This window comes from Equus caballus, chromosome 12 (genome assembly GCF_041296265.1).
Source record: "Equus caballus isolate H_3958 breed thoroughbred chromosome 12, TB-T2T, whole genome shotgun sequence".
NCBI lineage: Eukaryota > Metazoa > Chordata > Mammalia > Perissodactyla > Equidae > Equus > Equus caballus.
In genome coordinates this window covers 25315914-25341711 of record NC_091695.1, presented here as the reverse complement: position 1 = coordinate 25341711, position 25798 = coordinate 25315914, and the positions used below count along the sequence as shown (strand labels likewise).

At 56.5% G+C, this 25798-nt stretch overlaps 1 protein-coding gene across 7 annotated transcripts; it reads left to right on the top strand.

The window, feature by feature from the left end:
• The first annotated feature begins 650 nt into the window (after nt 1-650).
• On the top strand, nt 651-25798 carry TNKS1BP1 (tankyrase 1 binding protein 1). Of its 7 annotated transcripts, none has more exons than XM_023654062.2 (12): nt 651-1059; nt 4062-4173; nt 5248-5881; nt 7392-7461; nt 11502-12869; nt 14835-17278; nt 22612-22966; nt 23252-23402; nt 23497-23633; nt 24395-24552; nt 24831-24902; nt 25352-25798. In XM_023654062.2, the coding sequence occupies exons 2-11, from the start codon at nt 4080-4082 to the stop codon at nt 24889-24891; spliced, it is 5472 nt and encodes a 1823-aa protein (XP_023509830.1). In that variant the 5' UTR covers nt 651-1059; nt 4062-4079; the 3' UTR covers nt 24892-24902; nt 25352-25798. The 7 variants fall into 7 exon arrangements, with proteins under 7 accessions (XP_023509830.1, XP_023509832.1, XP_070084771.1 ...); XM_023654064.2 differs by having other exon boundaries at nt 944-1059; nt 4065-4173; XM_070228670.1 differs by lacking the exon at nt 651-1059 and adding an exon at nt 1101-1171.

The following is a 25798-nucleotide window of genomic DNA, read 5'->3' as shown; positions in this document are numbered from 1 at the left end:
CTGGCTGGGCAGGGCCCTGCTGGTCAGCCGGGAAACAACTCTCCAGGTACATCCTGTTCTGTTCCCGGCTGGACAAGCATTGGTTTTCTCCCTTTTCTGCCGGGATGGGCCACCTGAGAGTCTAGAAATGAGAGCTGATCTGATTAGGAAGTCTCTCTCACAGTTCCACTCCATTAGCCCAGCTAAGGGGAGGCAGCTCTTGGCTCCATCCCTAATCACCTGTGAGTCAAGGGTCTTCCCAGGCTTCAGATAATGGAATCGGGATCAACTAGCCTCCCTGCAGCCTGGGGAATGGAAACCTGAGCCTGCAGAGTTGGGGAGGATGTGCGCGATGTGTGTGGGGCGGGGTGCAGTCTAATGGGTATACAGGAAAGGTATGGTCAATGTGAAGCTTTTGTACTTATGGGAGGAAAGGGGCATACCAAATTTTGAGGCTGGGAGGAGTTTCTATCTGGGAAGGGGACATAACAGGAAATAAATGAGGCTTAGCGAGGAAAATAGAGCTTCCTGTCTTCCTCACAGCTGCTATGTAAGTCTGAATTTATACACGTGGAGTGACCACGTTGCCTAGGTTCTCAGCTGTTGCCACAGGAAGCCTCTCCAGTCGGCCAACGGTTACCTTCTTTCTGGCCGTGACTCTATGGTGCTGCAATCAGAACAGGCCGCTGGGCTGAGGATCGGGCGGTCTCCTCTCTAGGCAGTCGTCTCGGTGGCCATTTTGTCCGAACACTCTGAGCAGCTCGCGGAATTGCGTCAGTTTCGCCCAGGTCTGAGCCTGGGGCGGGCCCCTCATTTGTAAGCCTCATGAATAATTGAGCACCTGGGCTGTGCCTATTTGCATACCATCCGGTGAGTTCTCGGGCTTCCTACTCCGGGTTTTCGCCGGCTCATGGATATTCATGAAGCACTCTGGAGGCGTGGGCCTGGGCGGGGCCAGGGGCGGGGTCCCGCCGGGGCTCGCACTGGCTTGGTCCCGCGGTGACGGCGGCGGCGGCAGCAGCGGCGGCGGCGGCGACGACGACTGGCGTCGGGGAGCGGAGCCGGATCCTGGGGGAGCGCGTGAGTGCGCGGGGGCGGGCAGGAGGGCGAGGGAGGGGGCGGGGTCCGAGACTGGCGGCTGGGGAGAGGCGTGGACGGAGTAGGCGCTTTCCAGCCGGGACCTCGGGTTGAGGTGGAGGCAGGGTCACCAGGAAAGTTTGCAGGGGCCGGGGGCGCGGGGGAAGAGGGGGCACGGCGGAGCCCGCACATGTGCGCGGGGGCGGAGGATGCACGGTCTGGAGCTCTTGCTGGCCGAGCCAGAAGAAAGGGGGGAGGGGGCGAGGGCTTGGGGCGGGGCCGGGGGCGGGCTGAGCTGCCGAAGGGACCCCCCGCCTTCGCCTTCCCCCGGGCCCGCGCTGGTCCTCTCCTCCAGCTCCCTCGGCACGCCCCCAGCCACCTCAGTCCGCCCCGACCCGGTCCGCGTCCCCAGTCCCTTGTCTCTTCGCCGGCTGCTTCACATCCCGCGCACAGGTCCTCCTCTTCTGCTGCCGCCGCCCCCTCCTCCTCCTCCACCCTTTTCTCCTCCTCCTCTTCGGCTGCCGCTGTCCCCTCTGTGTCCAGAGCTCCCCACTGGGCCCCTCCAGACGGCCCCTCGCCCCGGGCTGTTCCGTCTTTCCGCTGGCCCTCCCTCCTCCAGCAGTTTACGTGCTGTCCCTGCCGACCTCTCTGGTCCTGGATCCAGCCGGAGAAGCTAGGGTCCGTAGGGCCGACCCCGCTTGCGTCTATGCCTCTTTCTTGGCTCTTGTCCTCCGGATGGAGCCGCCGGGCCTCTCCCTAGCCCTTCTGGCAGCCTTTGCTCCTGGGAGTCAGCTAGTCTCCCCCTGACTCTTGGGGATGGGGAGGGGTCAGAGCCGCTGTGATTCCACAGCTTTCGGCTATGGTCTTGGTCACCTGGGTTTCCTGGCTGGGGCGTCTGTGCTGTGGCCTCCTCCTCAATTAGGGAAGCCCGGCCCCCCCTTAATTGTTGCATCCCCTCATACAACAGAGGTGCCCATCAGGCCCCCAGGTGAAAGGGTTTTTTGTTCTGGGCCAGTTCCTCCCCATTTGTAACCACCCACACCGTGTCCCTTGTAATAATGTTCAAGGACAAGGAAACAATCTTGTGTTTTTTTAATTTTTTTTTCCTGTTGGGTGCCCCTCCCCCCATACTCACTTAGACTGGCTCTGCAGTTATTCACCCACCCCCCATGAGCAGTCCTTGTGGTAGCCAACTGACCAAGGGATTGATGGTCCTGGGTTTCTCTCTACCCTCTTCATATTCTCTGCCTATCTTTGAAACAGGCAGCTTCAGGGTCAAAGGTGAAGGCTGAGTGGGTTTTGCAAAGGTTGGGCACTGAGGTCCCGTCTTAAGATTTGGTGCTGTCTTCCCAGCCCAGCTGGAGTGGTTGACTCTGAGAAAGGCAGTACCCCTTGCAGGTTGGAAAGGGTTGGGTTGTCTTCACCAACTGTGTGTGTATCAGGTGATAGGAAACATTCCCCTTCCTTTGGAAGAAGAGGGGCAGGGCTCTGTCTGCCAGGCTGGAGAGCCTGGGGGTCTTGTGGGTGGGATGGTGCTTCAGGAGCCAGGATGGGAACTGAGGAGGTGGTGGGAAGTCTGAAGAACAGGTGACATGACTTGGGCCTGTGGGAGTGGAGGAATGGTCTGGAATGCTGGCAGCCTGTAGTCTGGGGAGAGGAGGAGGTGGTTACCAAGGATGTTCGCTCCTTGGTGACAGTGAATGGAATCATGCTAATAATGGCCACCGTTTATTGGACACTTATTAGGCGCCAGGCATTGTGCTAAGCAATTTGCATGCATCATCTCATGTGAGCCTCCCAACGGTCTCAGGAGCTCTATTTTTCACATAGGGAAACTGAGGCTTAGAGAAGTAAGCAATGTGCCTAAAGTTGCACACGTTTAAAGTGGTAGACCCACTCGGTATTAGCATCCTGGTATATCAGATCCCAAAACTCCTGTTCTGAGCTTAGAGGAGGGGCAACCATTTGGCTTCCACCATAAGGCAGTGTCATTTGGGTTACAATTTCTTCTGCCCCCTCCCCCCCAAAACCCCTCAGGCCAATCCTAGGCTGGTGAGTGATGCCCACCTAGCCCCTTTTCATAGGCTGTGGCTGTCCCACCCTGACTGTCCTAGAAGGGGGAAACCCCAGGGAGTTTTTCCCCCAAGCCACCCCACCACCCGGATGCTCTCAAGCCCTGTCCCGTTCTCCCAGCCCAGGCTTGGGCCGGCTCCTCCTTCCTCTTGGCAAGGCTCTGGAAATCCAGTGGGAGGCCATTGCTATGGCAACAGGACTAGGCCTTGGCTTTACCTCATCAAATTCCAAGCTGAAGCCAAAGCGATTGAGAAATTAAAGAAAAAAATGTATTCCAGATGTTTACTTTTTATTCCTTATTTTTCCGTGTTTGGATGAGGCAGCTTTGAGGGAGGCGGGAGTGGGGCAGGGATGTGGAAGGAGGAGGGGGAAAGAGCGGGGAGAGGGAACCACTCCCAGCTGCAGGAGGGAGGGAGGGAGGAAAGGAGGGTGAGCGGGAAGGGGGAGGCAGGCGGTGGGGCGGAGCCCCAGGTTGGGGAGGAGCGGGTTTTTCCCGTCTCCCATGAGGTGATTCACGGAGAGACTTCAGACTTTGCGGCCCTCTTGCTCTGCTCCTGAGTAGAAACCTCGAGAGCAGGGCTACCAGACTCAAGGGGTGGCTTGGGAACGGTAAGTGGGGTGTCTTGGAGAGCTTGCCAGAGGAGGGAGCAGTGGGCGGCTCCCTGAAGCTCCAAGACTTTGGGGTTAGGAGACAGTTAGAGAGTGGTCTGGGAACAGGGGAGGATATGGCTGTTGGGACCTCCCTTGACCTCCCCCAACCCCCCTCCTGAAGTTCTCTCTTCCTGTCCCACACTCTGTCTCTGCTAGAAGTAGGAGACTTCCCCCGGCTAAGCCTACTGCCAACGCCCAACCCTTTTGCCTTCTCTCTCTCCCCCTCTTTTCCTGGGTCTTCAGCCACCCCAGCTCACACCCCTCTGCTTCCCAATTCTCAGCAGGTTCTGCCGCATGTGATGAAAGTGTCTGCTCTCAGGGAAGGTACAGTCATGGCTTCCCCACCACCCCAGGAGTTGGAGGAGGAGCTGGTATCTGCTGGCTCCGAGCCAGGTACCTATGGGTGCAGGGCGGGGCGGGGCAGGGTGGCTGTGAGGCTGGCTGGAGGGGCAGAGGCTGAACCCCTGTTCTGTCTTGGAGGGGGTGGGCTCGACGATTCTGTTGAGGCGGCAGGGAAGGAGGGGTGCTGAGGACGTGCAGGATGAGTTTGAAAGGTTCTCAGCTCCTGTTGAGACCCCCTCAGAACTGTGTGGGATCATAGACTCAAGAAGATGAGAGCAGACTGTCCTTCCAAGAGGAAGTGGATCAAGCTGGGGTTTTTACAGAGGAGGAAACTGAGGCCCAGAAGAGAAACGGCGTGAACTTACGGGGGTTTGAACCCAGGCCTCCTGGCTCCCTGTTGAAGACTCCTTTCTTAGACTGAGCCGAATGAGTGGATGATATAGGATTCTAGCAGGAGGGCCTTGCCCATGAGTAATTCTAAAGTCTTTTATTTGGCATTGAAATGCTTTATATAGAGGGTAGGTTTCTGGTGGTGTTGTTTTTCCTGTAGCAGATTTACTTCTGTTTGGTTTAGGTCAATAGTAAGTTTGCATTCCTGATCACACACCGGATGACAGTGGGGAGGTGGCCTGGGTATGCCCTGGGGGAGGGGGCAGAGTGGGGAAGTTCGCTGGGATAAAAGGTTTACCATGGAGGATAGTGTAGTAGAGTGTTGTATAAGAGGAAAGGACTGGATTGGGGAGATGGGGGGATGACTGCTTGATGTAGGTAGGCAGGCAGGCATTTGTTCACTGGTTCATTTGCTCATTCATTCATTCACTCATTCATTCGTTCATTTGATAAGAACACATATTAGGTGCAAAGTAGGGTACAAAGGGAAATAAGGTGCCAGCTGGGCTCTTAAATAGCTTTAGCTTATAAGAGGAATTGACTAAACCTGTTGGGAATTTGGAGAAGGGAGAAGATGCTTCAGGGTTGTGTATGGAAAATCAAGGACGGCTTCATAGACGAGGTGACGTTTGTTGCCTAGAAGGAGGTGAACATTTTGAGTTTGTAGGGTGGGAGATGAAGTTCTGCTTCCTGGTTCTTCTGACAGCCCCTCAACCAACCCTCTCCTTTTGGCAGGTGACACTCGGGCCAAACCCCCCGTTAAGCCCAAACCCCGGGCCCTGCCCTCCAAGCCAGCCTTGCCTGCCAAGCCCAGCCTGCTGGTGCCTGTTGGGCCTCGGCCCCCCCGGGGTCCCCTGGCTGAGCTACCTTCTGCCCGGAAGATGAACATGCTGGCGGGACCCCAGCCCTATGGTGGCAGCAAGCGTCCCCTTCCCTTTGCAACAAGGCCCACGTCCGAGGCCTCTGCTGGAGGAGAGGTCACCCGAGAGACTGGGAAAGAGGAGGCTGGGAAAGAAGAGATGCCCCCGTTGACACCCCCAGCTCGATGTGCTGCCCCAGGGGGTGTGCGGAAGGCCCCTGCCCCGTTCCGTCCAGCCTCGGAGCGCTTTGCAGCCACCACAGTAGAAGAGATCCTGGCCAAGATGGAGCAGCCACGGAAAGAAGTCCCAGCCAGCCCTGACCGCCTCTGGGGCTCCCGCCTCACCTTTAACCATGATGGCAGCTCAAGATACGGCCCCAGGACTTATGGTGTGGCCTCCGGTCCCAGGGATGAGGACGGTGGGCCCCTCTCCAGGGGATGGTCCCAGGAGGGGCCAACAAAGTCTCCCACACAGTGCCCGGAAGAGCACAGCAAGACCCCCAAGGAGAGGTGAGGGGTGGGAGGCTGTCTGTTTTGTTGCAGCCTGGAAGACAAAGTGGGTGGCCCCATCTGGGAGTGTGTCGTTCACTTTTAGTTAGTTGTGTACTGTGAGTGCAGGCAGACCCTGGTCTATCACAAAGCATTCCCCCAGCAGATGGTGTTATCCTTACTATCTTCTTTTTAAAATTGTAATTTTCTTTGCAGAGTGGATGCATGTTTATGGTGGAGTTCACGTGTGCAGCGTGGAAGTTTATTTTTAGTTTCTTTATACTGAGAGCCGACCTTTGCCTCATTTAATCCACAGCCATCCTGTTTAGTGAAGGGAGTATTAGGCCCATTTTAGAGAGGAGGAAACTGAGGCTCACAAGTGACTTCCCTTGGTCCCTCAGCAAGTAAGAGGCAGCGCTGGGGTTTGAACTCATGTCTAGTTGATTCCAGAGCATGTGCTCATAACTGCCAGCTCCTGCCGTGGGTGGAGCAGTGTGCCAGGTGCTGGGAGGTGTGTGGGTAGCAGGATGAGCAGGACACAGTCTGTCCATGAGGAGGAGTCTGATGGGAGAGATAAGGCAGGAACATGCCTTAATGCCAGACATGTGTCAATGCAGAGATTGCAGCTGGGTTGGAGACTGTTGCATATGACACACTTCTCTGGAGTTGGTGCCCGTGTAAAGGAAGACTGGCCAGGAGGTGTCCCTTGGGATGGTGGGCACAGGGCATTGGAGGAGAAGGCTGAGGGATCTTGGGTGCCGTCAGCCGCATGGAGGCCATCCTCAGGGCAGGGAGAGCCACTTTGGGGACCACTTGGTCCCCTGGGCCCTTGGTGGCTCTGCTGGACCCAGAGGCTCCCCTCCTGCTCCTGCTGCTGTGGTCTAGGCTGAGCCAGAAGCCAAAGGCCCCTGCCTTGCCCTCCAGCCTTACCCTTCTCTCACCTGAAAGTACCTGGAGGGCAGGGCCCCTAATTAACCCTTCTCTGTCCCAGGCCAGGGCTCCCCAGAGGTCACACCCTGCCCGGGCTGGGTTCTGCCTTCCCTCCTCCTCTCATCGCTTGCTCCAAGCAGAGTTTAAGAGGAACAACTTCAACCTTGGAAAATCACTCTTCCCCCTTCCCTCCCCCTGCAATCCTTCAAGAAGGATTGGCAGGGCAGCCGGGACCAGCTGCACTCTGGCTGGAGGAGAACCTTAACCCCTTATGGACTCCGGGAAGGAGGAGTTATCTTTTTGGGAACCACTGAGGGGTCTGGGCATGCAGGATGTTTTTCCTGAAGGCGCTGGGGAATTTAACCCTTGATGTGCAGGTAGGGAATAGGTACCATCTCCTGCGGCACTTCCTCTGTGGAAACTGCACAGCTTCTCTGTCCCCAGTGGTTCCAGGCAGGACTCAGTAGTAATTGTCTGACTAGGGGGCGGTGGTTAATTCTGGGTGCTGTTACAGTCCCTTAGGCTGACTCTTGAGCACCTCTGTCCTCTTATCCATCTTTGACAGGCTTCCTTCTCCATTTCCTGTCTTTCTCCCTCATAGGAGCCCTGCTTCGGACCGGGCCTTCAACGGGCACCTTGCTCAGCCAGCCAGCTCTGAGCCACCTACTGACGTGAGTTATTCTGTTACGAATCAAGATCATAGTATTTTAGAGCTGGAAGGGTCATCTGAGATCATCTGTTCCAACCTCCTTATTATTCAGATGGGAAAACTGAGGCCCATGGAGGTGGTGACTTGTCCAAGGGCTGGCCCTGGGACTCAGATTTCTCAACTCCCAGGCCAGTGCTCTCCCTCAGCTAGGTGGATCAGCTAGGTGGCTAAGTGCATTCAGGCCATGAGGCTGTTCATTATTAAGAGTAACAACTGCCACTGATCGGGGACCTACTGTGTGCTGGGCATGTCCCAGGAATGTTGACTAAATTAATCCTTGTGATCACTCCAGCTAGTAGGCCCTGTTGGTCCCACGTGAGAGCTGAGGATGCCAGGGCTCACACAGGTTAAGTAACCCAGGGGCTGAGGCAGGATCTGAAGGGTCTGACTCCAACGCTCTCCCTGGCTGGGCTGCTTCTCAGGGTTCAGAAGAAGGAAGAGATGTTTCTTGGGGGGTTTCCTGTTACATCTTCCCCTCTTCTCACAGTGTGCTCATAGGACCGTCAGCCTACTTTCCTGAGTAAATGATGTAAAGATGGCTCTTTTTGCTCCTAGAGCCCTTGCTGGCCAGAGGCTGTCCTATCTGCCTTGTGATGGAGACCTGACTTCATTCATTTGTCCATCCAGCAAATATTTGATGAGCACCTCCTATGAGCCGGGTGCTAGGGAAACTGCTGAGAACAAAACACATCCCATGCCTGCTCTCAGTTTAATTCTCACATTGGGGGGTGGGGGGCAGGCGCAAACTGACATTCCTGTGAACCAGCAGATGTGTAGTGCATGAGACCATAAAGATGGGGCATGCTGGGGTGAGGGTAGTCGGGGAGGGCCTTGCTCCAAAGAAGGTGAGGGAGTGAGCTGTGTGGATGTTAGGGGAACAACATTCTTGGTGGAGGGAACTGCAAGTACAAAGGCCTCGGTGCCTTCCTGGCAAGGAAGCCAAGATGTCTGATTGCAGTGAGAGGGGACGAGTGGGTGGTGGTGAGGCCCAAGAGGTGATGGGTTGGGTTGTGTTGAGCCACATAGGCCACTAAAGGACCTTGGCGTGAGTGAGGGGAAGAAGCCATTGATGGGTTTGGAGGAGAAGAGTGACTGGTTTAGTTGAATGCTGTTGATTTAGTTGTAAAGAGTCCCCTGCCCTCTGGATTAAGAATTGGTTGCAGGGAGCTAAGAGCAGCAGGAGGGACCTCTTGGGGGTCTGTTGGAATAGTCCAGGTGAGAGACGATGGTGGCTTGGTCTCTGGAGGTAGCCTATGGGTGGAGATGGCAGGAAGTGGTCGACTCTGGATAGAATGTGAAGGTGAAGGGGACGGGATTTGCAGATAACTTGATGTGAGGAGAGAAAGTGCAGAATCAAGGAGGAACAGGGCTTTTGGCCTGAACCAGAAAGGTGAGGTTATGTTTACTGAGATGGGGACTTCTAAGGTTGAAGCAGGATCGAGGGAGATATGAGGAATTTGCTTTTGGAATTTGTTGAGTTCGAGGTGCCTTTTAGACATCCAAGTGGAAATGTCGAGTGGGCAGTGGGATATTTGAGTCTGGAGTTCCAGGGACTTGTCAGCGAACAGATGGTAGTTAAGCCTGGCTGCGATCACCAAGGGAGTGGGTGACGGATGAGAGGGAAGAGGACCAAGGCATAGCAAGGAGACGGGAAGGAGCAGCGGTGAGGTGGGAGGAAAGCCGCTGAGGGGGCAGTCCTGGAGGCCAGAGAAAGCCAGCTCCCGGGACTGGAGTGGGGCACCCTCAGTGGTCAGCTGCTGCTGACAGGTCGAGGAAGGTGAGCCCTGAGAATGGGATCTAGCTGCATCGGTGACCCTGATGAGAGCAGTTAGGTGAAGGAAAAAGCCTGTCTGGAGCAGGTTCTGGAGAGAGGGGGCAAGAGGAACTGTGGTGCTAGTGAATGTAGACAACGCGTTCGCGAAAATGGTTGGTAGCTAGGGAGAGGTGAAGTCAAAGAGTATTTTTTTTTCAAGACAGAAGAAATGAGAGCAGTTTGCATGCTGCTGGAAATGCTCCAAGAGAGAAGAAGAGATCAATGATGCAGGAGTAGGGGGGTTGGCCTTAGCTTTGAGCAAGGACAGTTCACAATCCATCGAAGAGGGGAGCAGAATGCTGAGGCTCACAGGCAGGTGCGGTGGGGGTGGGTGTTCTCTGCTGATGGCCCCTGTGCTCACAGGAACGGGAAGCAAGGCCATCAGCTGAGAGAGGGTGGGGAGGAGGTGTTGGAGGTTTGAGCAGAGGAGGCCTTGCCTGGGATCGAGGGGAAGGCGGGGAAGGAGGGAAGACTGAGCAGCTCCAGGGCCTGTGTGAGAGCAGTGGGGGTGAAGCTCAAGTGAGACCAGCCGTCCTGGTTACCTGCTGTTCTCCAGCCACGTCCAGCTGCCCAGGTACAGCCTTAGGGTGGAGGAGAGCTGTCTTGAAGAACAGGTCAACCGGTAGGATGAAGGAGGGAGTTGAGGGTTGTGTAAGAGTTACTTTAATGGTGGTAAAGAGAGAAGTGAGGGCAGGAGGAGAAGGGGGGACAGAGAGAAGGAAGGGGGGTCAATGGCTGTGCCTCCTAGAGGGGCTGAAGGATTATGGGAGGTGGGGAGATGGGAGGAGGGAGCTGGACAGATAGGAGGTGGGAGCCGGGGAGCGGGACACTTGACGCTGAGTTTGTGGAGGGGCGGCAGTTATTGGTAAGGACAAGGTCTGCGGGTATGACCCTGGGGTTACAAGTCGTTGCAAAAGAGGGGTCATGGAACAGAGCCAGGATGCTGGAAGGGTCAACCGTGTGGCTCTTAAAGTCACTAGAAATTTTAACAGGAGTCGTGCTGGGCCAGGCTGCAGCGATCCAGGAGCTATGCTTTTCAAGGAATGAGGGGTCTGTTGGGGGCTCTAACAGGAGGGATGGTGAATGTATAGTTTAAGGACATGAGCTTTAAAATTAGAGCATTGTAGAGAGGAGGAGGATGGAGGGGATGGAAGGGGCCTTGAGAAGCAATCAGGATGCCTTTCTCTGCCCATACCCGGTAGATGATGATGTGGGAGAAACAGCTCTATTGGACAGGGCGGCAGGGGAAGCATGACCCCTGGGGAAGGCGAAGGTCAGATAGAACAATGCTCATGTCATTGTCAGGGACAGGCCGAGTGGAGCGGTGAAGGAGAGCCAGGTGCTTGGTGCCCCCTCTGTCCCCTTCTTCCCCGTGCCCCTCATCATCCCACTGCCTCCATTATTTCTATAAGTCCTATTCCAAGAGGCCACGTGCACAAATCTTATTTAATCCTCACCTAACTCTGTGTGATTTATGTTGTTGCCATGAACTTCAGTGTCCAGATGGGGAGGCAGAGGCTCAGAGACACCAAGTGACCGTACTGGAGGGCATACAGCTTATAGGAGGCAGTGCCAGGGGGACGCCACGCCGGGTGCTGTCATTGTCGCCCAGTGCCTTGCGCCTGAATCCAAGGCCTGCCTGCTTCCTTGGGTGGTGCTGGGACCTGTGGCTACACGGGGCAGGGTCGGGAGCTCCACACCTCCCTGCTGCAGCTGCTCCTGGGAGCTGGTCTGCAGCTGCACTGGGCTTGGAGTCCCACTCGGAGGCAGAACGCCCCCATGCCCAAACGGTCAGATTGCCCAGTTATCCTTTTCCCTTATTAAAGCCAGTGTTCTTGACGCATCAACTGCGGACTCTTAGGAGATCCTAAGATGAACTTTGGGGTGGGTGGATGGGTTTGAACCACCTGAAGTGGTGTGAGTGATACTAGGTGAATAAGGCTGTGTGTTTTCTGGGGAAAGGGCCTGCAGGAGGGGTCTGTGAACCCTAAGAAGCTTAAGATGCTCTAACTCAGTTTGAGGTCTCTCCCAGTTGTCCTTGGAAGCCTCCCTCTGAGCCCTGGTTTCCTCCTCTTGTCTGTGAAGGGAGAGTGTGAGGAAGCAACTGACCTGGGGTCTATATGGGGTTAGCAGGGACCTCCCCCACCCAGCTGAGAGGTGAGTGATGGCTCTTGACCTTTCTCTTGCAGGTTGCCAAGCTCTGGGCCCTCTCAAGTCCAGGCCCTGCCTCAGAGAATGGAGGGTCTGCCAGCCCAGGCCTTGCCACTGAAGTCTCAGATCCAGCCCCCGGGTCTCCCCATCTTCTCTCACCCCATGAGAGCTCTCCCCGCCACTCTCAGCTTCCAGAAACCCAGAGTCCAGCAGCTGCTGGGGCTTCTCCCTGCCTCCCTGAGACTCCAGCATCCCCAACTGCAGCCCTGCCTGATGAGGGCTCCCGCCATCCCCCAAGCCCAGGGCTCCCTGCTGCTGGGGTCCCAGAGGCCGCCAGAACCGAAAGCCCTCTCCTTGAGAAAGTCTCAGGGTGCCACAGCTCAGAGCAGCCCCCAGCCACCTCGCCCCAACCCCTGAGGGCTGAGGGTGGGTTGCTGGATCTCGCTCGGACGTTGCCCTCTGAAGAGGAGGTGGCCAAGAGTGTTGCAGACCTTCCCCATGTTGGCCTGGCTCAGCGCCGGTTTTCTGAAGGTGTGCTCCAGCCGCCCGGCCAAGAGCAGGAGAAGCTGGGGGGCTCGCTGGCTGCCCTGCCCCAAACACAGGGGAGCCAGTCAGCCCTGGATCGTCCCTTTGGGAATGGGACAGAGTCCAACTGGAGCTTGTCCCAGTCCTTTGAGTGGACCTTCCCCACGCGGCCTTCAGGTCTGGGGGTGTGGCGACTGGACTCGCCGCCTCCCTCCCCCATCACTGAAGCTGCTGAGGCCGCCGAGGCTGCTGAGGCTGGAGACTGGGCTGCGTCCAGCAGGGAGGAAGGAGTGTCCCAGCAGGGGCAAGGGGCCCGGTCAGCTCCAGAGGAGCCAGGAAGGCCTGGTTCCTGGGTGCAGGCAGGTGATTCGGGCACCTCCCCAACCCAAGAGGACGATGGAGAGAGTCAGCCTCAGTCCCCAGCTCTTCCCCTCGAGCCTCTGCCAACAACAGGGGGCCCACCTGGACCAGCTTTGCTGCAGGCAGAGGAGAGAGATGAGGACCGGGAGCCCTTGGCTGCACAGGAGTCCCCTCTTCCTCTGGCCACCAGGGAGACTGCCCTGCCCGTCCTGGAGCCGGTCCTGGGGCAGCAGCAGCCAGCATCCCCTGACCAGCCTTGTGTCCTCTTTGCTGACACTCCTGACCCTGAGCAGGCACTGCCTGCCGAGGAGGAGGCCGTGACCCTGGTCCGGGCTGAGACCACCCAACCCAGGGCAGAGGCTCAAGACTCCTGTGGGGCGTCCCCCGATCCTTCAGGCCCTGAAAGCAGCTCCCACTGGCTGGATGACCTCCTGGCTTCCCCACCACCCAGTGCTGGCAGTGCAAGGCGGGGAGCTGGATCTGAGCTGCAGGACATGCAGACCCCGAGTGCCTGCTCTGAGGTGAGGACAGGGGCACAAGGAGGGGTGGGGGCCTCGGGATGGAGGCCAGGCCTTCAGTGGCTTTGTTCTTTCAGCGTGGATTTTATATTTCAAGAACTTGGGATACAGCCGTGAGAAAGGCAGCTGTGGACATGCTGCTCATAGCTGTGTATTCTGGCAAAGCTGGCAGAGCAGAGGGTACAAGACGGCGCTCAGGGTTTAGTGCGAGCTCATTTCTGACTCCAGTATTCACTAGCTGAGTGGTCCTGGGAATGTGCCTTGACCTCTAAGCTTCAGAGTCCTTTCATAATAATAACACTGGCCTCTTAGGGTTGTGTTGCGGGTGAAATGAGATGTGGAAAGCACTCGGGGCAATGCTTGGCATATATTGAGTGTTCAGTCTGTTATTACGTGGAGTATTGTGAAAGGCGAAATAGCATAGCCACGGAGAGCGTGGGCTCTGGAACCAGACTGCCTGGTTCATCTCCTGGCTCTGCTGTTTATTTGCCCACATGTGACCTTGAACAAGTTACTTTTCCACATGTGCCTCAGTTTCTGCATCTGTAAAATGGGGATAACGATAATGAGCTATGTCTCATAGTGATGGTGAAGACTAAATGAGCTCTGATACCCGTAAAGCGCTAAGAGCTGTACCTGGTTCATGATGAGTGCTTAGTAAGTGTTGGCTTTTGTGACCATTATTACTGTGGAGCCCCACACTTGTCTTGTGGATGGGCAGCTGACGCCCAGAGGAGGGAGAGCCTTGTGCAAGGTTACCCAGCAAGTTAGTGGCTGGGCCAGTGCCCTTGCTCCTACCAGGCTGCCTCTGAATTTAAGAGCTGGGGTCCAGGTGGCTTTTGAAATGTATTTTTCAAGCGCAGCCTGGGCTGGCAGGGGCGGAGCTGGAAGGAAGGAGGAGCCAGGGGGCCTCTGGGGCAGAGGGGGCGGAGGAAGAGCAGGAAGGAGTTAAGGCCAAGCTGGCTCCTGCAGTAGGTGTGTCTGTTCTGGGATGTGAGTGACTCAACTGGCTTCTGGGCGGGGCTGCCAGAGCTGCAGCTGCTCTGGAGGGAGCGGGGCCAGGGCGAGAGGGAGCCAGAGCCGTTGGACAGGTCCGGGCGAGGAGAGCGGCCCAGCCCTGTCCCAGCAGCGCCTGCCGCACCTAGCAGCCTGGGGCGGGCAGGGGCTAGGGCCCATGGCCCAGCTTGGGGACAGGGAGCCCAGCATGTCTGTGTTGGAGAGGCTACTGGCCAACGCTGCGCTGCGGGATGAGGCTGGCCGGCTCCGCAGCCCTGAGCCCAGGGCTCAGCTGCCAGCAGGAGTGAGTCAGGGAGTATGGGGTGGGGGGTGCCCTAGCTGGGTCTTTCGCCTGCACCAGAGGGTGTTCCTCCTGTCTCCCCCAGAGCCTAGGCTAGGGCTGAGAGGTCTTTCTGGGGAGGCCTGTGGCGGAAGGGTACTTTCCTTAGGGAGGATGAGGCTGGGATCTCATGGGCTAGAAGGGCCAGGGGTGGTGGTGGAATCCTGCCTTCGAAAGGAGGTTGTGGAGGGGCTTTGACTCTTGCGGGCTTATAATTGAAAGACTACCCCTCCCCCCAGCCCATGTGAAGACCACTCTGCCAGGCAGGCTTTCTCCTGGCTGTTAGCCAAGTGTTGCCCAAGGGCTGTAAACATGACCATGGGATCATCGATTGAGTGCCCATTGCATGCCAGGTGCTCTGCTGAGCCCTTGGCTTAAATGATCTTGTTAATCCTCCCAAACCACCCCATGCAGTAGGAATTATCCCCATTCAAGGATGAGGACCCTGAAGCCCAGAGTAGTTAAGTGATTTGCTCAAGATCACACAGCTGGGATCCAAACCCAGGCTGTGGGGCTCTCTGAAGTGGGGCTCTCGGGCACTGGGCAGTGCTGACTCTCATTCTGGATTGACTTCCACCCTGACTGACTCTAAGCATTGTTTCTTTATCTCTCTCCTTTTTCCTGATTCCCAGGGACTCCTTGGCTGGGCCCAGAAAGATCTGCAGAGTGAATTTGGGATTGCAGCAGACCCACATCCCAGCGGTTTTAGTCCTTCCAGCTGGTCCCAAGACACTTCTCAGGACTATGGCCTTGGGGGTGTGAGCCCTAGAGGGGACCCAGGCCTTGGAGAGAGGGATTGGACCAGCAAGTGTGGGCAAGGAGCAGGGGAAGGGAGTGCCAGGGAGTGGGCCAGCAGGTGTGGCATCGGCCAGGAGGAGATAGAGATCAGCGCCCAAGATGGGAGTGGAGGGCTCACAGCCCAGGACCAGGTGATTGGAAAGCTGACCCAGCTTGGCACTCAGCAGAGCCGCGAGGCGGATGTTCAGGACTGGGAGTTCAGAACGAGGGATTCCCAGGGCACTTACTCCAGCCGGGATGTGGAACTCCAGGACCAGCAATTCGGGAAGAAAGATTCGCTGGGTACTTACAGCAGCCGGGATGCGGAACTCCAGGACCAGCAATTCAGAAAGAGAGATTCGCTGGGTACTTACAGCAGCCGGGATGTGGAACTCCAGGACCAAGAATTTGAGAAGAGAGATTCGCTGGGTACTTACAGCAGCCGGGATGCGGAACTCCAGGACCAGGAATTTGGGAAGAGAGATTCGCTGGGTACTTACAGCAGCCGGGATGCGGAACTCCAGGACCAAGAATTTGGGAAGAGAGATTCGCTGGGTACTTACAGCAGCCGGGATGCGGAACTCCAGGACCAAGAATTTGGGAAGAGGAATTCGCTGGGTACTTACAGCAGCCAGGATATGAGCCTTCGGGACTGGGAATTTGGGAAGAGAGATTCGCTGGCTACTTACAGCAGTCAGGATGCAGATGAGCACAACCAGGAATTGGGAAAGAAAGACCACCTTGGCAGGTACAGCAGCCAGGATGCAGACAAGCAGGACCAGGAATTTGGGAAGAGAGATCCTTCTCTGAGCACCTACGGCAGCCGGGATGCAGAGCAGCTGGACCGGGATTTTGGGAGGAGTGCCTGGATGAGGGACTACAGCAGCAGCGGCAGCCCCACAGCCCTCGGCCCCCAGGACAGAGGCTTCGGAATGAGAGCCCTGAGCGCCGGGTTCAGCCTTGAGGAAGCCCAACAACAGGATGAAGAGTTTGAGAAGAAGATTCCGAGTGGTGGAGACAGCCTGGGCAAGGCCAGTGGGGATGCAGGCCAGTCTGAAGAGAGAGAGTCAGGGGACTTGTTCAGCCCCAGCACCCCCCAGTCACAGGATGGGGCACTGGGGCAGAGGGACCAGAACAGCTGGCAAGGCAGTGGTGCCAGCCAAGAGGTTGGAGGGCTGCAGGGGAGACAGCAGGCAGGAGGCCAGAGCCCAGGTGATGCTGACCAGGAAGACAGGGAGGTGGGGCAGAGAGGCTGGGCCAGCGACTTCAGCCTCGGTGTTGTCCACCAGCCAGAGGTGGCCTTCAGCCCGGGGCAGCGAGACTGGAGTGGTGACTTCTGCCTAGAGGATACTGAGAGGAGCCATCAGTTTGGCATCATCGGCAATGACAGAGTGAGCGGTGCTGGCCTGAGCTCTTCCAGCAAGATGGACCACTTTGTGTCTCCTGAGAAGACCTCGGCCGGGCCTGTGGACTGGACTGACCAGCTGGGCCTCAGGAACTTGGAAGTGTCCAGCTGCGTGCGTTCTGGGGGCTCGAGTGAGGCCAGGGAGGATGCTGTGGGACGGATGGGCTGGTCAGACAACCTGGGCTTGAGAGATGTGGACCTGGCCAGCCGTTTGGAGACTGGAGGGTCTGAGGAGCCCAGGGGGATTGGAGTCGGGGAGAAGGAGTGGACTTCGGATGTTGGGGTGAGGGGCAGAGATTTGGCTGGGGCAGGGGAAGTAGAAGGCCACAGCCAGGCCAGAGAGAGTGGCGTGGGGCAGACCGACTGGTCAGGTGTGGAGGCCGGAGAGTTCCTTAAATCAAGGGAGCGTGGAGTGGGACAGGCAGACTGGACACCTGGCCTCGGGCTGAGGAACACGGCCTCAGGGGCAGGCTGCAGCCCCAGGGAGCTCAGGGCGGGCCAGGCGGACTGGGGTAGCAATCTGGGCCTGAGGAATTTGGAGATGCCATGTGACCTGGAGTCTGGAGGTTCTTGGGAGCCACGGGGATGTGGAGTGGGACAGATGGACTGGACCCAGGACTTAGCGCTCCGAGATGTGGAGCTCTCTAGGGCCTTGAGTGAAGCCAGGGAGCACGGGGTAGGAGAGGTCAGCCAGTGCCCAGAGCTAGGACTCAGGGACAACGGTGTTCTGTCCCCTGGTCTGGAGGCCAGAGACCCCTCAGAGGCCAGGGAGCTGGGGGTCGGAGAGACAAGTGGGCCAGAGACCCAGGGCAAAGACAACTCCTTACCTTCCTTGGAGACCCGCCCTGAGGACCTCCGAATGGAGACAGGAGAAGCCTCCCGCTTTGGAGCCAGGTAAGAGAGCCCCATCCCTGTGTGGGAGGGAAGGTGTGACATCTGTCCCCAAAACTGCAGCCCTTCTGAGGAGGAAAGAAACAGCTTTCCCCAAGGACTTTCAGTGTTTGGAAAATTGAGATGGTTTGGACTGTGAATTTTTTTTTTTTTAGCTGAGGAAGTTTCACCTTGATCTAACATCTGTGCTAGTCTTCCTCTATTTTGTACGTGTTTCACCGCCACAGCATGGCTGTTGACGAGCAGTATAGGTCCGTGCCCAGGAACTGAACCTGGGCTGCTGAAGTGGAGTGTGCCAAACTTAACCCCTAGGCCACAGGACCAGCTCATGGACTGTGAATTTTTAATTTTACTTTTTTTTTAATTGAAATATGGCACACATACATGTGTGCTCCTTTTTTGATGACAAATGGGATGTTTGAGCTGTTATTCTTTCAAAGCCCGTGCTTTAGGTTTCCTTGGTGATTTTGTATTGCGACTGTGCTGAAGGAAATGATGTATGTCACATCTTCGGATAGTTTCTGGTGGGTTGCACTCTGTGCACAGCGGCTATGCTTGAGGCCTCTCAGCTCTGAAGCCACAGGTGCTTCCAGGCCAGGGAATGTGGCTTTCATAGGCCTAGGATGGAGGACTCTCTGTCTTCTTGGCCTGGGCCACTGCAGGTCAAGTGGAGTCAATAGTGATGCTCATTGTTTCTCACGAAAGTTAGGAACTTACTTGGTGCTTCCTGCCTGTTCTGTCTTAAGACCCAGGAGAACAACCGTTTAAGAACCTGAAAGATGGTGGGACCTGGCTCCTAGCCCCATGACCTTGGCTTCTGTGCACACAGTTGCTGCAAAAGAACTTTCCAGAGAAATGAACCAGTAGTTTTATGAGCCAGCCACGATCTGTCTCAGAGATTTTTATGTTCTAAAACCAGCTGAGGTGATTTCACACCTGGAAAGGGTGATAAAAAGGCATTGCATCTATTTCGTTAACATTTCCATCCATTGAGATTTGATTTTATTCTCTTGACTGAATAGAAAGTTTGACCTTTTCTCACCCTGGAGCTTCTCATTGGCCATCAGGGAAGAAGGGAAGGGAAGTGTTGGGTGGGGGCTGTGTTACAGGTGGAGGAGGCTCATAGTAGTGGGAGGGGGGCAGGAGGGGCCAGGAAAGGTCTAGAGGGAATCGTGAGGTGTTGGAGGGGTTGGGAGAGGCATTTGGGGTTTAGGAGAAGGAGGGAGAGGGGAAGGTGGGCAGAGAGTGGGGCCAGGATGATGTGGGTCTAGGGGGAGCTGAGGAGGGGGGACATTCTGGGGACCCAGTCTGTTGAGGGGCGATGGGGGAGCGTGGGCAGGTGGTGAAGACTATAGGGAAGTGGGGAGTGCACAGGACTAGGAGTCCAGAGGCTCCTGGGATCTTGAACCAGTTGCTGGACCACCTCTCTGAGCCTCACTTTCTAACGTTAGGCTCAGGAAGCTTTAGCATTCCTGGTGCCTGGGGAGAATGGAGGTGCGCTGGGGTTGCTCCCGATTTCTCTTCCTGGGACTCCAGAACTCTGCAGTCCCTAGTGCTCAGCTGCACCTCTTACCTCCTTGATCTTCACAGCTGCCTGTGAAGCAGGAAAGGGATCTTATCATCTCCAGTTTGCAGGTCGAGAAGCAGGGTGACCTGCTTAAGATCACAGAGTCAGCAGTGCCTTTCTGCCTTCTTTATCTTAAATGCTGTCAGGTATGGCCTCTGTGTTCAAGACTCAGACTACCAAGTGGTGCGACCCACAGCCCTCCACCTTTCCCCTCTGATTGGGGTGGCTCCTGAGAAGCAGAGGGTGGGGAAGTGAGAGTATCTTTCCCTTTTTTTAGGATGGAGGGAGAGGCTGGCTGGGGGCTGCAGATTATGCCGGAGCCTGGGCTGGGGAAGAGGAGGGTAGTGGCAGAGAAGCAGGGAGCCCTCAGCACTCAGCTCTCTGAGCTTTGGTCTGCATCACGCCTTTAAAACGCCCTGGTTTTCAGGCTGTGTTATACGTTGGAAAATGTTGTGTACTCTGTGGCCATGCAGCGACTCAGAGTGTCTGTGTATTAGCGTGAATTAGCGCATGAAAGCACAGGAATGAGGAAACATGTTTCCCTTTCTCTAACAAAGTGTTTCCCAGACTTGTTTGACTGTTCAAGGAGCTAGTGTTCTGACGTCTGACCTAGGGAAATTCTGCACTCTGGAAAGTTGCTCTTTAAAGGAAGTTTTGGAGGTTCCCCTGGTAACAAGAAGTCCTTGAGGCTAGTTCAGAGCATCTGGCTTTGGGCCCCTCAGCCAGGTTTGGGTCCTGATTCTGTCACCATCTCTGTGACCTTGGGCTAGTTCCTTTTCTTCTCAGGGCCTGCAACTCCTCTGTAAATTGAGAGTAATTTACTCCTAATACTCACAGGGCTGTTGTGATAGAAACCTACTCTCTAACTGTAGTTGTAGCTGTTGTTTCAATTTGGATGGATGTGAGCTGTCCGTAAAGGGAGGCCCCTGGGGACATTTTTGTCATCATCCCTGTGTGGGATAAAGGTACCCCTGATGGTGATCATTGACTGGAATGCTGTCCAGCACAGCTGTGACCAGACAAGCATGGGGGTGGGTGGCATGTGGGGAGAGGTCAGGCCCCTCCTCTGTGTCTAGGGCCACCTTGTCCTGGTGGGAGGCTCTCCTGGGTCTCCTGAGAGCTGATGGACTGCCTTCTTCTCTCTCTGGCCTCCTGGTCATCTCCTGCCCAACCCCCTGGGCCCCAGGGATGCAGAAACCTCCCAGTCATTTTGGGGCCTTCATAGAATCTGAGAGGACCCTCAGATCATTGAGGCCAGCTCCCTCATTTCATGGATGGGAAGTTGGAGGCCCAGAGAGGCAGTGGGACTTGCAGAAGGCCCACAGCTGTGATCGTGGCCTCCTCCTTGTTCCCTCAGGCCCCAGCCTTGTGGTCATCTCTCTGGGTTCTCTGCTTTTCTCTCTGGGGTCAAGCTGCTGCCCCTTTGGACCTGTCATTCCAGCTCCAGCCTGAACCGCCCTCATTTCAGGATTTGGAGCCTAGAACACTGGGAAGCTGATGTTTTGCAGATCTTCTGCATGCCGTTTACCAGTCTGCACCTGGAGTGGTGGTGGGGGGTGGAGTTGGCTAGAGTCCAGGCCCTCAGGATATGCCATGTCCAGACATGGTGAGGCCTATAGATGGTATAAGATGAGACAGGTCCTCAGGCCAAGAACCTGTATTGATGATGGTGATTATCCTAAAAATTTTTCAAGTGCTAAGTATGTGCCGGGCACATATTTCTGCCAACACACCGAGCAAAGGTTGGGTACTTTTATTATCCCCATTTTACAGATGAAGAAACTGAGGCTTGGAGTACATCAGTAACTTTGCCAAGGCCACAGGCATAGTATGGGATGGAGCCCATATCCATACTGGAGTGGCAGTGCCTAGCACAGGCTCCTGACCATTCCTTTGTCCCACTTCCCTGCAAGGAGAGCTAGTGAGGAGCTCAGGTTGTAGGTGTTCTGGGTGCTCAGAAGTAGGAAGGCTTCTCCTGAGATGGGGAGAGGGTGAGTGGGTTTAGACAGGCTTAGATGCACACTGCACCCCAGTGCTCTCCCCACCTTATGGCCCCCACACCTCCCCAGCCCATCAAGCTCCTCCCGTTCCCTCTGCCCTTGTGGCTTAGGGCCAGGTCTTGCTCTGGATATGGATCTTTCCATCCACCCATCCGCTGTTTCACATCCTCTTAGCTCTCCCGGCCTGCCCTCAGCCTTCTCTCTGCCCTACCCCAGGGAGAGGCTTGGAGCAGGGCCTCCTCAGGCTGGTTGGGGTGCTGACACCGCCCCTCTCTCTCCCGGCCTCCTTGATTTTAGGCAGCAGGGTGAGCTGGCTTTGGCCCCCATCCAGGGCTGGCGGCTCCCGATTCCACTGCCTTGCTGCACTTCTGCTGCTGCCTCCCCCTCCACCCTCCCTCCCCAGACCGCTTTAATTTCCATCTGTCAGCAGCTTGTGGAAGGACAGACTGACACATGTTCTCTCCCGCTCTCCCCCCTTCCTGCCTGGTACTGACTCACCTGCCTCATTCTCCTCCCCTCCAGTCCTGCCTGGCTCCACGCACTGCCGTGCCAGCCTTTCCCACACCCGAGTGATGGAGTGTGTGTGTGTGTGTGTGTGTGTGTGTGTGGTATGGCTCTGCTGTGCTTATGAGAGTGGGTACTAGGCATCTCTGGAGGGAATGACAGACGAACAGTGCCCTCCCACCCCTGTATGAGGTGTGCTGTGAGTGTGTGCAGGGTGTCTGTATTTCAGGGGGTGGCAGCTGGACAACACACAGGCTTCTTATGTGAGGTACATGAGTTAGATCATGTGGTGTGCTGTGCCTGTGTGTTTGTGTCGTGTTTTATGGGAGCGGCAGGCAGAAGACACATAAGCTGCATCGAGGTGCAAGGTGACCCAGCCTCTCATTCACTGAGCAAACATTTGCTTAGTCCTGCTCCTGACCAGGCCGTGGGCCAGGTGCTGGGGGCACAAAGGCGAGAGGGGGCCCTATCTTTGCCCTTGAGGAGCTCACAGACGGGCAGTGGGGACAGAGAACCACAGACTCTGGGCCAGGGGCTGGCACAGGTGGGAGCCCAGGGCTCGCTGAGCTGAGGAGGAGTGGTGGCTGGGGGAAGGGAGCAGGCGAGCCTCAGAAGAGGAACTGAAGTGCAGGGAGAGTGAGTGGAGGGGCGGTGGGGGATCTTTCTAGGCGGGGAACAGCTTGTCCAGATACACAGCAGCCTGCGAGGGCCTGGCATGCTCTGGGAGTCCCTGCCTGTGCTGTGAGACTGGGGCATAGGGAGGGAAGACGTCGGGGGCGAGGGCTGAGGAGATTAGACAGGTAGGTGGGCCAGGACCTGGCTTATCTCAAGGAGCATGGCCATCAAAGCAGGTGCCCCTGGGAGGGACACGTTGACAGCATCAACAGCAACAGCAGCAGTAACAGCTGTTTTTATAGGACACATCCTGAGAGTCAGGCACTATGCTAGGTGCTTCTGATTATCATTTCATGTCCTCAGTGGCTCTATAAAGTTAGAGGACCCCACGGCTTTTATAGGTGAGGGGACTCATCCAGAGTCTCAGTAAGTGGCAGACCTAGGATTTGAACTGCTGGCCTGGCCTAGCTTGTCCCCTCTGTGGCTGTGTTGTGAGAGGCTCTGACTGTGTCCTTCCTGAAGGAGTCTGGGAAAAGCATGGAAAGGAGGGAGAGGTTGGGGGAGAGGGGAGTCAGATCCTATAAGGGGGTCTTCGGGGGAGGGAGGTGTACCTCACGGTGACCGTGTCCTCTGCTCTGTCTGCTTTGTAGCTCCGGCGGGTGCCCAGCCCGCTCCCCGCCCTCTGGCTCCCAGGGCCTCCTGGAGGAGATGCTGGCTGCCAGCAGCTCCAAGGCAGAAGCCCGGAGGGAGTCAGCAGCCTCTGGCCTCAGGGACCTGTTAGAGAAGGAAGGAGCCACAGCAGGTGCTGACCTAGGGGAGCCTCTGGAGCCTAGCAGGGACCCTGTGCCCTCCTGGAGGCCCCAGCCTGATGGCGAAGCCAGCCGGACAGACGAGGTGGATGGCACGTGGGGCCCTGCAGGGGCCGGGCAGGGCAAGCAGGGCCCGAAGCGGCCCCCTCAAGACCCTCCGCCCAGGTCCCCCAGTCAGGACTTCTCCTTCATTGAGGTCAGTGGAGGGTGAGCCTAGGGCAGTAGGGTGCTGTTGTAGGGGCACTGCAGGTGGTGGAGCCAGAGCTTCGTCCCTGGGGTTTCCCTTAGCTGCGAGGAGCCCTGAGCAGTCTCGGTCTGGGAGGCAGAAAGCTGGGAGGCAGAAAGCGGGTAGTCATATAAACAGGGAGCTCCAGACTGAGGGAGGGATCCGCTCATGGCCAGCTGCTGTGGAGGGGCTCCTCTGGGGTGGGACAGGACCACGGGGCAGAGGTGGCAGCGGTGTTGCCATTGTCCTGAGCAGGATACCGAGATCCTCGACAGTGCCATGTATCGGAGCCGTGCCAATCTGGGGCGCAAGCGTGGGCACCGGGCCCCGGCCATCCGGCCGGGGGGTACCCTGGGCCTCTCGGAGGCGGCAGACTCAGACGCACGGCTGTTCCAGGACTCTACAGGTAGAGTATTGTTTGATGACATCTGTGCCCCTGTCTGGGGTGGGGAGGTCTGAATTTATTGCCTGAGCTGAGCCCGCTCTCTGGGTCCTTGCAGAGCCACGAACTTCTCGGGTGCCATCTTCAGATGAGGAGGTAGTGGAGGAGCCTCAGAACCGCCGGACACGGATGTCCTTGGGCACCAAGGGGCTGAAAGTCAACCTCTTTCCTGGCCTGAGCCCATCAGCCCTGAAGGTACCATCTGATCATTCAAGAAACATCCAGCCACCTGGCCTGCTAGCCACCTTGCGTCCAGCTTTCTCTTCGTTCCCCCATCCCCTTCTTCCCATTCCTCCTCTCATTCTGCTCTCCAGGAAGGGCCCCCAAAGATCCCTTTGTGCCCCACTGGATCCTGTGCTATGTGCTAAGTGGTATGGAAGGAAGAACAAGGTGTGTTCATGTCCCAGAACTTCACAGGGTAGTGAGGTACACGAGCCGTGGCCATAATTAGCTCTGGAGAAGGGAGAAGTTCAATGTCACTGGGAGGTAGAGGTAAATAAAGGCTGAGCTTGGTCAGAGAGAGAGAAGTTATTTCTTAACAGTAGGTGCCTGAGGATGGGAGGGTAGATTGGGGAAGGCCTCACAGAAGCGTTTGGTTTTAGCTTTGAGGCATGCATGGGAGTTGGCTCTGGGGGGTGGGGTGGCAGGAAGGCATTCCAGGCAGATGGAAGAGTGAGCCAAGTCACAGGAGTGGGAAGTCACCACTGGCTTTGTCCTGTCCAATTAGTCTGAATTCAGTTTGACAGTATATTTTTGAGGGCCTACTGTGTGCGAGGCATGCCTCAGCTCTTGGGGGAAGCTTGTTTTTAAGTGACTTTCCATCCATCTGGGTAAAAGGACTGCAAAGGGGTCTGTGCCTGATTCTGGGCACTACATACTCTTGGGAGAAGGCCCAGCTCTCTGAATCCTCCTGCTTGTCACTCTGACGTCTGTCTGCACCTGAACTTGTCTCTCAGGCCAAGCTGCGCTCCCGGAACCGCTCAGCTGAGGAGGGAGAGCCAGTGGAGAGCAGGTCTGGCCAGAAGGAGTCTGCGGTCCAGCGCTCCAAATCCTGCAAGGTCCCAGGGCTGGGGAAGCCCCTTGTGTTACCTCCCAAGCCAGAGAAATCCTCAGGGTAGGTGACCCGAGTTGTGGGCATCAACTGACCTGACTGTGTTGGCCTGAAAGGGGAAACTCCACTTTACAGAAGAGGAAAGCTGAGGCTCGGGGAGGAGGTTGACATGCCCCAAATTAACTCTCTTGAGTTGGTAGCAGCATTCTGGTCTCTGCAGCCAGGCTCCAGGCTGCCTCTTCTGGTTGTGAGTGGGGGTTGGGGGCTTCTATCCCTTCCACTCCTCATTTTGTTCAGCTTTCCTCAAGTTTTCCTTATGACCTTTACCCTCCGCCTTCTAGGACAGAAGGATCGTCACCCAACTGGCTGCAAGCCCTGAAGCTGAAGAAGAAGAAGGTCTGAGAAGTCACTAGGTGAGGGCAGGTTCATGGGCTCGGGGCTCTCTGGGGTTGGGGAGTGGGGTTCAGGGTGAGTAGGGCCTGCCCTGGAGGACTTAGGAGCCACTCCCATCCCCCTTCTAGCCCTTGGCACCCCATCTTCCTTTCTCTCTGAGGCTGGAAGCAGGCAGGTGAAGCCAAGCTCCAGGACTGCCTGGGTCCCTTGGCTTCCCCTAGATTTTGCACACAGAGCAGGCTGTTGTCTGGCCTGGGATGGACGAGGAGGGTTTCCATCCATGCCTTCCTCCCTAAGTGTGCTCAGCCACTCTTCTGGTCTGGGACCCCTGGGGGCACTCAGCAGGCTCAAGGTCCCCAGCACTGGGCTCAGCTTGGGGATGCAGGATGGGCACAGGGAGAGGAAGCCGAAGCGTCTCCTCTCTCCCCCGCTCTCCTCCCCTGACCCATTCTCTCCCCTCCCGTTGCAGGTACTTCCCATCCGGCAGTCTCAGGCAGTGCCCTTTCCTGTGGGGACCCCAGCGAGGAGATGGCTGGAGCCCCACCATGCCCCAGGCTGCAGCCTCTGTCCCCCATCCACCTCTGAGGAGCGTCTGGGGAGGCACATTTATGCACTTTGTATCACCGTTCCAACTTTCCCCCCACACCTTCCCTCCCAGCCTGGATTCAGTCACTAGTGGTCGAAGGTTTTTGTCCCTCCCTCCCTTCCGCTCTTCCCACATCCCTTTCTGCTTCCTCCTCCAGCCTCCCTTGGGTTTTCTTTTGATACCAGTTTATAGCATTTTTTATGAAAGCCTTTGATTTTTGTAATGGGCGGAGCCCAGCCGCAACCCCGGTCTCCTTCCGCCCTGCCAGGTGCCCCAAAGAGACCAATAACATTTTGCCACTTAAAACAATAAAGGTTTTTGGGAATTGGT